This window comes from Oculina patagonica, chromosome 6 (genome assembly GCF_052425735.1).
Source record: "Oculina patagonica isolate OP01 chromosome 6, crgOcupat, whole genome shotgun sequence".
NCBI classification, from domain to species: domain Eukaryota; kingdom Metazoa; phylum Cnidaria; class Anthozoa; order Scleractinia; family Oculinidae; genus Oculina; species Oculina patagonica.
Genome location: NC_135763.1, coordinates 29,143,963 through 29,154,940, shown reverse-complemented (window position 1 = coordinate 29,154,940; position 10,978 = coordinate 29,143,963). Strand labels below are relative to the sequence as shown.

The window sequence follows — 10,978 nt, the reverse complement described above, 5'->3', positions numbered from 1 at the left end:
AATAAAGACGGCACAGGCTACGAACTAGGCACTGTAGCATGCATGTTCACAACGAAACCTCAAACGTTTGAAGCGAGCGTCAGCGTCAGAAGCGAGTAATTCATTTGCAAAACGTCAAAGGATAAAAAGCGACAGTTAATGTGCAAATTAAGCCATTTTAAGACTTTTAAATTTTCTTATTTGTTGTAGCGCTTTTTACTTCAACTCGACCCATTCAGGAATTTAACATCTCCTTATAAACACAAGTAAATGTAAGCCAACGAAATGAACGACGAACAACGAAATGAAATAACTTTTCAGTTGGCCCAATCAGGGTGAAGTACGACGCGCCATCGAGTTTGCATGTAGCTGGTTTTCTGGCTCTTAAATAAACAAATTTACTATCTTGTTGGCACCCTTCGGGTCATATAATAAATCCTTTATTTTTCAAGCTTGCTCGGCGTGTTTATGGATCTCCACTACGTCTCGGTCCCTAAATACGTAGAAAAAAACTTGCTAACATCCTGCCATCTTGACCGCGCGCTCGGCCAATTACCATATAAATAAACAAAGAACGATTATTTATAAGATAAGTAAACAAAATGTCCTTAGTATATAAATTAAATACTCTAAATAATCAAGTTATCCACCGTCCGTGGTTACAGTAATAATAACATTGTTGCATGGTAGACTTAATTTGATAACTACACCTTATACTACAAGGTACATCACAATAATTTTTTTTTTTGTTCAAGCTTGCTCGGCGTGTTGACTTTGACATCTCGAACCATAAATACGCAGAAAAAATGGCCGATATCCCGCCATCGTGACCACGCGCTTGGCCAATTACTCATATGAATAAAAAACAAAAATCAAAAATGAATATTTACAAGAACAGTAGACAAGATGGCCCTATTAAATGCTCTAAGTCAAATGGTAACAGCATTGTTCTGAGTAGAGGGAAATGACTCGGAAGCCCGGCAAACATTAAAGGAGCAAACAAAGTGGCCACGATTTATGATGGAAGGTCCACGAACCTGCGCATATTTTGTTTGCGCTCGTACACTATGCATGAATTACGTAATCGCTATGATTCTATTGGTTAGTTGCATGAACACACGTAACCACCTATTGTATTTTGGCAGGTTTTGTGCAGGGTCAACCCCCAAAATAGCGAACAAAAACACACAACAAAAACTTTGCCAGGCTTCCACACCATTTCCCTCTTTTACTTAAGGTTACAGAAATAATAATGTTGTTGGTACACTTCTGACCAAAAGTCCTTGATTTCTACTTCACCTGAAATAACACATACTTAACAATGTTTACGTTTATAGCTTTTAAAAGCTTATGTATCATGATATATTTTAAAATCTTATAAGTTTGCAGACTTTTATAGAACCCCTTTCACGTAGGTAAAAAAGTTCATCACACGCTTCGTACGCTGCTTCGTACGGAAGTACGGGTGCGCATTTCAATCAGTTCAGAAAGTTCATAAGTGACGTCACGACAAAGCATCTTCTTTATAATGAGCTTAAAAGCGCGTCTGTAACTAGAACTTTGAAATGCGTAGATAAAAGGATTTACCGAACAGTTCAACAGCGTAAGATACTGAGAGGCTGGCTGGAGATACAACACATGTCGGTGGTTTACCTTACTTACTTTCAATATTAACAAAATCCCATAAGGGATGAAGGCTATAAAAAACACCACAGTCAACATGATAAGAAGTGTCACTAATCTTCTCTTTTCTTTCGTTTCCTCTCGCATGTGACCTCTCTCACTTTTACTACGGCATACTGTCTTCTTGAAGTACATGCCATAGATGATCTGCGAGTAGCAAAAGGCGATCAGCGTGAATGGAACCACGGTGAGAATAACGATCAAGCAATCAATGTAGATCATCATTTCGAAGTTTGCTTTGCCGTGAGAGCAAGAACGCCTTTCTGTATCATAATCTAAGGTTGCAAACAAGGGAGTTACCAATGCTATGGCAACCAGCCAGATTGCAGCTATGACGTAAGCAATCTTGTCACTTGTAAGCCTGAGAGATACAATCAGAGGTTTCACCAGAGCGTGGTATCTCTCGAAAGCTAGGAGCGTTAGCGTCAACGCGGTCACCAGAAGCGTTACTATAGCAACGGTGTTGGTGGTGATAAACTTACAAAGGAAGCTTGCAAGAGCGCTTGAAGGGAATGAACTGTTATTTGTCATGATGAGTATAAAAAGGATTGCCGTGAACACAAGGGTGGTGATGTCTGCAACGGCAACGTTGAGCAGGAGGTAGTTGGTGGTTGTTCTCATACTGCGGAACATCTTTACAACTGCAATGACAAGGGAGTTGCCCATAATACCAACGATGATGATTATCCAAAACGTCACCATCTTCACAACCTCTTCTATCTGATTTGATCGAGGAGGTGAGCCCGTCGGCGCCGGCGCAGTGGAGTTTGTAAAGGAGCTATTGTTGTAGAGAACGCTCATGTTCTGTCTGTGCCACTTTTACTTAACACAGTATTTAAGATCGTGAAGTCAGTTCTGCAAGGTCAATTCTGCATAGAGGACAAACGAGAAAAAAGAAAAAACCATTACATTGAGCTAAAAACTATCTTAACAATGAAAACATTTCTTGTACGTACAAGAATACAAGAATATCGAAACATCATTTCTTCTTCATTTTTCACTCTTACATGAGTGTTCTAGAGACACATTGCGGACCGAAAATTGTTAGCTCTAATTAATCGGGCGTGGCCGATTTAAGGTTTACCCTTTGGTCGTCCTAGAGCGTAGTCTCCTGGCGCGGCCAAAAAGACGGGGATAGCTCGGGGTTGCTACAAAACCGCTACGGGTGACGCATACCGCAATGGTTTTCATTTTAGTTTTGACAGGAAATCGTTGCAGGCACACTTGGTCGACTTTTGGGTTAATGTGTAATCAGGTTGTGTTTTTTTGCTTCGGCGGAAGGACAGAGAAAAAAGCTTACGGGGCAAAGTACAGTATGGGGCCCAGTTCTCGGCCACTTTTGACGTAAACTTGTATTTCTTACCTCAGAAGAATCGCAGGAACTTAAAATTTCTCCCAGAGCTAGCTACATTATTCAGCTTTTTGGTGTAAAGCTATCGACCGGTCAAAAATTAATTTGCCCGAGCAATAATAAAAATAAAAGCTCCATTTGTGGGCCCAGTTCTCGGCCACCTTGGCCCAGTTCTCGGCCACTTTTGACGTAAACTTGTATTTCTTACCTCAGAAGAACCGCAGGAACTTGAAATTTCTCCCAGAGCTAGCTACATTATTCAGCTCTTTGTTGTAAAGCTATCGACCGGTCAAAAATTAATTTGCCCGAGCAATAATAAAAATAAAAGCTCCATTTGTGGGCCCAGTTCTCGGCCACCTTGGCCCAGTTCTCGGCCACTTTTGACGTAAACTTGTATTTCTTACCTCAGAAGAACTGCAGGAACTTGAAATTTCTCCCAGAGCTAGCTACATTATTCAGCTTTTTGGTGTAAAGCTATCGACCGGTCAAAAATTAATTTGCCCGAGCAATAATAAAAATAAAAGCTCCATTTGTGGGCCCAGTTCTCGGCAACCTTGGCCCAGTTCTCGGCCACTAAAAAGCTTGTCCGTAATTATCTGTAAAAAATGCTCAATTAATTTTCACAGTCATAAAATCACTCTGTAAACCTATTTATACTATATCGATCCCAAATTATTTTTATGATGCTTTGTTTTACTTTAGAAAAGAAGGATTTTAACGCGCCTAGTTGCCTATGTGCAGGTTCTGGCCAAACCGCATTGTGTGACCCGTGCATTTAGATGGTTTATTTTGCAGTGAAAAGGTCTTGAAAGATTTAGGTGTTGTAGAAATAATAGACAAGACAAGAGTCAGCTCAAAACTTAGAGATAAGATTGAACTTTATTTTTAAAACATTTATTTCTTTCATTCTGGCAGCAGCAGATGAAATTATATTAAAAACCAAGCGCTAAGCTGTGATAGCGAGCAGGGTGGCCGAGAACTGGCAAATACGCAAACGTCGCAAGAAAAAATTTCGAAGTAAATTAAGACCAAAAAATACAACGGTTCAACGAAAAGTTAACTAAAGCAGAAAGGTGAATTATTCTACGTTTCACATGCCAAAAATTAGCTCGTATGGTGGGGGCTTTTGGATAAAATACGAATTTAACTACATCCATGAATTTGGAGCCGTAAACAAACAACTTTTTTGGGAATGCAAATTCACCTACCTCCGCGTAAACTCGACGTGTGAGCTTTCTATATCGAATTGAACGATCAAACTCAAGATACTTAAAGCACATGAATCAGTCTATCGTTTGAAGGAAATACCTTTTTCTTTTGATTCAACTGGACTGTGAAAAAACGCGTTAAACACAAAGTGGCCGAGAACTGGGCCCCATACTGTACTGATATTCACCATTGTGAAATTGCACTTACTTTGACAAGTTAAAGTTATTTTTGTAAATGAAAAAGGTAACGTCATTGATGTCACGCAGTGTGTTTTTTTTTAGCAAACTAGATGGTTTACTGGTTTCTGACTATGAATGGGGGTGTGATCTTGCGGTATATTTTTTGAGCCTGACTCCGCCGTAAAACTTTTTTTTTATTTAGCAAGAACTGTGTCGATTTTCATTTCTGAACAATTGGTCGTCAAGTCGTTTGTCACAAAGAGTAGAATGTTTGTACAGCATGTTTTGGAATTATTTTAGATTTGGTTAGTAAGACGCTTCTGAAGACCTGAGCAAAACATTGGGAATGTACAGTATTAATAGGAACTTGAATGGAATTTTTCACAAGTTGGATAAAGGTATCAACTGAAAAAAATGGAATTCAAAATGAGAACTTGGATTTTGTTGTAATTAAATTTTATCGCGGATTGGATGCATAATATCACGGCTTTGAAAGTCTTCAAATAATTAGAAAGGTTCCTTTCTTCCTTTTGATCTTATTGTTATTTTCATGTATTTATTATTCGAAAGTGGTTTTCGTTGATACGAAAAAAAAAAAACGGGTTTTCACTGAATTGCTTGAAGTATTTTTAGACGTGATAATATTGGCTTAATCAAATTACATTGTGCACGAAATATTTGTTATTCTTTTGTCTTGAAACTTTGAGGAAATTGAAATTTTTGTTTGACAGTAGTGTATGAAAGGCATTTTATAGAACTGAATAAAAAATTAGAAACTTTGATAAAGGTTATTTCAAAGATTTATTTTGCCTGATTTTGAAGGGTTTCAGGAGTTTTAAAGAGTGCTGGTAAACGGCTGTATGTTGTTTGTGATTACGGATCTTATTTAGTTTCGAACGCTCTAATTTTTGAAAGGTTAAAACAGGTTAAAACCGGGCGGTTTCATGAGTTTTTTGGGTAGAAAGGTACGGTGGTGGTCAAAAAAAAAATGTTTAGAAAGGAATGACTGTAGTAGCACGTATGTCGGAGGTTTGCGTGAGTCACGGGGTATAGTATGCGTGAGCTGGATTTCCGGCGTCACAACGGCATGTTTTGTTTACTGAAAGATACACTCGACGTTTAGTTAGCTTAGTCGGCTTGGGAAACTATTTTAAAAATGAATGTTGTAATAGCTAATTAATAGTAATCTAGAATTAACCCACTCTCGATTGGAGTCTGTTCTGGATTCGCGCTACCTTTTCGCCGCGAAGGAATTTTGTAAAATTTCGCTAGTGGAAAGAGGTACTGTAAGAACAGTATCAATAACTCAAAAGGAGGAACTTCTTTGTAGCTCTGAATTAAGACGTATGATAAAATTTTAGAATAAGAAACTTTCGATATATGGTTTTCATATTGTTTTTGTCAATTTCCTTTTGTGGCAGATTTTTTGAGAATCAGCTTTTCTTTCGTGTGATGACAGACACAGGACAGAACGAGAGGTGGATGAGAAAGATGCCGAAGATGAATATATAGGCACCGAAAAACGACAAGAACCGTCAAGGACTTATCTTTAGAGGGCGGGGAGTTTTGGCATACTGTATTTTGAGGACTGGACTGGACTAGTAAAACGCGGACTAGTAAAACGCGGAATTGTAAAACGCGGACTAGTAAAACGCGGACTCAGGTAAAACGCGGACTTGTAAAAGGCGGACTAGTAAAACGCGGACTAGTAAAACGCGGACTTGTAAAACGCGGACTTGTAAAACGAGGGCTTATTAAGCACGGACTTGTAGAGCGCGGACTTGTAAAACAAGCGCTTGTAAATCGGATAAAACTAAACGGTTTAGCGAGCGAAACAATTTGTGTTTGAAGCTCTTGTGTGTTTCTTCGACGGCATATTTCTAGCTTTTTTGAGCACTCTATGGTCTGTTTTAGCGTGGAGATGTTTTTGCAGTATAGCACATGTTCGTTCTGCAAACCCCTACTAAAACAACGGGATTGATGCTATGAGTTATGTGCATATGTTTCTTTCTTTCCACTACTTGAAGTCTGTTGAGTGCAGTCGTTTTTATTGCTCGCACGAGGTAGAACGGGGCCCGTCCAGAAATCAACAGTCAATCGTAAATAAAGGTGACGGGCCTACACGACTCCTACGTTCGTGACATTAGAATATTTGCCGTTAAATGTTTAAATTCGGTCTTTCGACCTTATTTGCTTCTGACTTCTTTCTGAGGGTACTGTTTTAATTTGGGGGCAGTATGTGGTAAATAAAGGTGACGGGCCTACACGACTCCTACGTTCGTGACATTAGAACATTTGCCGTTATATGTTCAAATTCGGTCTTTCGACCTTATTTGCTTCTGACTTCTTTCTGTCAGGTTACTGTTTTTTTGAGACATTATGTATTGAAGAGAGCCGTAAGATGATTGTGGCCAAGGAATTCGAAGTGTCTAGAGGCGTTTTACAAGTCCGCGTTTTACTAGTCCGCGTTTTACTAGTCCAGTCCAGTCTACAAGTTAAAGACACATCAAGACCACCCCACTGTGAATTGCCATAGCACAGACAAAATTATAGTCAATATCTTATATGTTTTTAAGAGAATTACATAAGAACCAAGGCATGTCTTGTCTTGCCTTACATTGACATGCAATAATTTGGAAATACTAAGCTCGTAACAGTTTAAGACAGAATCCATCAGGAATTTGAGTAACATTAATTTTAGTTACGCAAAAATTGAGCACCAGAATAATTTAAATCCTTGTGTTCTTTCATACCTTGTTAAAGGCTTGACATGTGATAACACCAACATAACACCAACAACAGTTCTTTATCAGTGGGGATTGAAGAAAAAAATGGAAACATCATCACACAGTTGACCCCCATGCAAAAACACTCCCGGATGTCACGGGGCTGTTTGGTGTCCGTCTGCCAATTTCTAACTTCAAATTCCAATGTTAAATTCACATTAAATTTTCAATATTTCTTAGTTGTCTAAATTTTACTAATTTTACTAATTTTACTAAAAAAACTATCACCTGCCAAACATCCCCAAAAATCACTCAAAAAATTACAAAATACCGCAATACATAGATACATGGGATGAGTGAAGTTTCCTTGGATTCCTTGAAACACCAACAAGATATTTCCGTTTAAGGTGGCTGATAATGGGTTTCAGTATTTCCCAGTCCTTATACTTTGGTTCAGGACTAAAAGCCTTCATCAATTGCTATTACAGTAATGGTATGAAACAAATGTTCAATCATTCATCAACAAGTTGTGATCATTTTCTTGACAATAGTAGTTTCCCGGTAAACAGTTGTAGTACTGTCCCATCAAAGTGCAATGCCTGGAAAATACCGAAAAGCACACGACCTTCAGGTGAAACCGCACCTTACAGTATTACCAATACACTGCACTTTGCTAAGTCTTAAAACTTTACATTGTCTATTCGTCTACTTCAATCGTTTATTTGTATTGTGTGAGATACATTTATAAATTGAAACCATCATGTCTTTAAGTAATAATGCAATCTCGACAACGTTCTAGATATTATATTATGCACACTAATACAGCTCATGCAAGCCCTGTGACTTACACAAACACAGTCGGACTGAGTGCTTAACTTAAGTAACTGCTTCGTGGTTTCTGCTGTACTGAACCCTGCCTTTCAAGGCAAAGCGCCCGATTTTAAGCTTCTCAAGCTTCTCAATGTTCTTGTTTCCGTATAGTTTGTCTCCAATACCATTCTTAAGATATCTATAAAAGCGTAAGAGTTTAATTTGTGCAAAGTATTAAAACTAACCTGAGCTCTTTGCAATTATTTCAGTGAATAGTACTAAAGAGAACACTTTTTTCACCTAGTGCTACCACAAATTGATAACTTTTAGAAGTCTTAGAAAGCTTCCAAACGGTGATCAAGGTATATGTTTTCAAAAAAAATAAATACAAAATAAATCTATTTTGTTTCTAAGTTTTAGCTAGTGCTCCATAGAATATCGCTAACGTTTCGTTGGGTTGCGATTTCTTCCATCAGTGGTTTTTGTTTTCGCAAATGATAATATGTATTTTCAAGAATTGGCTAAATACCACGCTTTGCGCACCATCCTTGAATGGGTCATGAACCCGTTTCAAATACTGTGTGATGTATAAGAACTGACAGAGCGACTGATTAAAAATTGTCATATATGTTGATTGGCCCGCTGTCCACTGCCAGTTGTACTAATACATTTGTTAAATAAATAGCGGCTTATCTACAGCATACAATAACTTCTGTGTTTAGCATTTCAAATCAAACAACAAATCGTAGATGAAAATTTAAGATATTATCTGACTTACTGAGGCATTGAAATTTTGCTATTTTTTTAAATAATCCTTTAAATTTACAAGAAAAATAATAAATTATTATTTCAAATGCTCGTTCGTTAAAGACTTAGTCTTCCAATTGCTTTCAATAACTATAGTTTCTCCTGATAGTGGCCTGTGTTGAATAAACCTAATTATCATAATGTCATTTCTGCTTGACATTGTTTCGGCTCTGTTTGTTAGAGGAGATAGATGCACTGAATTTACGGGAAAAAAATATATGATTATCAAAAAACATTCCATTGATTGGTTTTCTCTCTTTTTTTGTAGTTCACAACTGCAATATTAATTGATATATCGTTATTTCTTTCTGTACCTATTTACATATTCAAGACGAAATAAATTGGGCGTTTCAACTCTGAATAGGCCTTGGTGAGATTAAAAATTAACCGCAAACTGCCTTGCTTCTTTTATATCGCCTAATAAACACCTCTGCTGAGTAAATCGAATCTTACGCCTTTGGCCGCGTTTTGGTTCTGCCTGCCCGAGGTGACAAAAACACCTATTCTAGGCACGGTAAATAAAGATTCTACAAAAAAAATTACATTTCTTTCCACTTAAACGCTTTCCTAAAAGAGAAATGCATCTTAGTACCCTTTCCTTGTGGTAAAGAACAGAAAAACATGACGAAAATTACAACTAAGTAGGTTTCTTTTTGTACTTACCAGAAAAAAAGAGCTCCAACGATTTTTTTTTACTTTCTCAACTACGTTACGGACGGTGCAGATGTTCATGTATAAACACTAGGAGCTAGAAAAACAAATAAACCTCGTCTTCATGTAGGACTTTAATGTTCTCTTATTACTTTGTAGAAACTGTTCATAGCAATATGTAAACGTTTTTCCTCAGCGTGTCAAACTGGTTTTCCGAACGCCTAGCAACCAAAATACAACGTCCTATTTGGTTAATGTAGATTTTGGTTCATCCAAGGCAGTATTTTCCTTTCGTAAAATTCATTTACTTATTTTAAGGTACAATAATCTACTACTTTCGGAGTAAATTTCAAATTCTATTAAATTTCTTGTACGTTATTTCAGATTTAAACTTCGACGGAGCAAATCAGCCTGGACACTCTTCGTTAAATTACTTTGAACAATTTATGTTTTTCTTCAACTAGCTTACTGAAAATGATGCTGTCGCTTTTTCAACGCTGACTTTCGATTTCCAGCATTAACAAAATAACCGTCGTTTACTGAGATGCAAGTTAATTATTTCACCTTGGTTCTATTTTGACAATTTCTCTTCAAAAATAACCGTGCTCTGTCGCCCACAGGCAAAGAGGACTCGCTTTTCAAACTCGGAGCGTTTTACAGTCGATTTCACGCGTTAGATTCACAGCATTATTTTAAATCGAATTTTGTTAGCTTTTTTCGAGGAAATAATTTTAATAAAAAAGAGGAAATTAATAAAAACTAGTAAAGAAAATAAGTATTACTTACCGACTAGGAGTTCCGTAAGCGCAAATGGAAGCAATTTCTAAAAAATAATTTTGCATATGCTTTGTAATGATATAGTCGTCACTTTTCATAAACGATTTGACCTATTTTCTGACAATACATATTTTTGTGTTAATTGTTCGACATTGACAATGAAAACTTGTCGTACATATATGGCAAAAGCAGGTGATCAGTGATAAAGCTGAATGTTATTAACTTCAGAAAGGAAGAGCTTTCATGATAAATGGACTTTTAAGAACGATTTTAATTTAAGGGAAGCCTTAAAAACACACAAAAAGACAGCAATCAATGTTAGGCGGAAGACAGTTAAGATGAACTATTAGCGCCATCCCGAGGAATAATGAGTACAAATGATTAGAAATATTGCCATTTGCATCACAAGTCTGTCATTTCTTCAAGGTTTCGGACGTGACCTATTCAAGTTGCCTTTAGCACTGACAAGCTTTCTGGAAATTTATAATAAAGCAATATTTAATGAAACTACCTGATTTCGGATCATTTTACTTCATCGTTAGTTGATCATTTGCAGGCAGTGGATCAAAGGCCATATTTACCGAATTTGACCCAGAAAGGTAAACAAAATCAAAGCACGCTGCGTTAAATTTTAGTCACTTTTCGTTTTTTCTTTGTAGTATAAAAACTATACTAGTCTAATAATTTCATAAAAAAAATATAGTTTCAGTCTATATTTTATTGTTATATTTTTAAATTTACAATTTTTAACCTTTCTTCTTTGTTTATTTTCTTTTCAGTTAGATTACGTCAAAAATATATTGAAT

General features: G+C 37.0%; 1 protein-coding gene across 2 annotated transcripts; it reads right to left on the bottom strand.

The window, feature by feature from the left end:
- Positions 1 to 284: 284 nt before the first annotated feature.
- LOC144658237 (galanin receptor type 1-like) lies at positions 285 to 10,558 on the bottom strand. 2 transcript variants are annotated; one of them, XM_078518631.1, is made up of 2 exons: positions 10,182 to 10,558; positions 285 to 2,517 (listed from the first exon to the last, which is right to left on the bottom strand). In XM_078518631.1, exon 2 carries the CDS (start codon positions 2,461 to 2,463, stop codon positions 1,408 to 1,410), a length of 1,056 nt encoding a protein of 351 aa, XP_078374757.1. In that variant the 5' UTR covers positions 2,464 to 2,517; positions 10,182 to 10,558; the 3' UTR covers positions 285 to 1,407. The 2 variants fall into 2 exon arrangements, with proteins under 2 accessions (XP_078374757.1, XP_078374756.1); XM_078518630.1 differs by lacking the exon at positions 10,182 to 10,558 and adding an exon at positions 9,408 to 9,475 and having other exon boundaries at positions 285 to 2,531.
- Between the last annotated feature and the right edge of the window lie 420 nt (positions 10,559 to 10,978).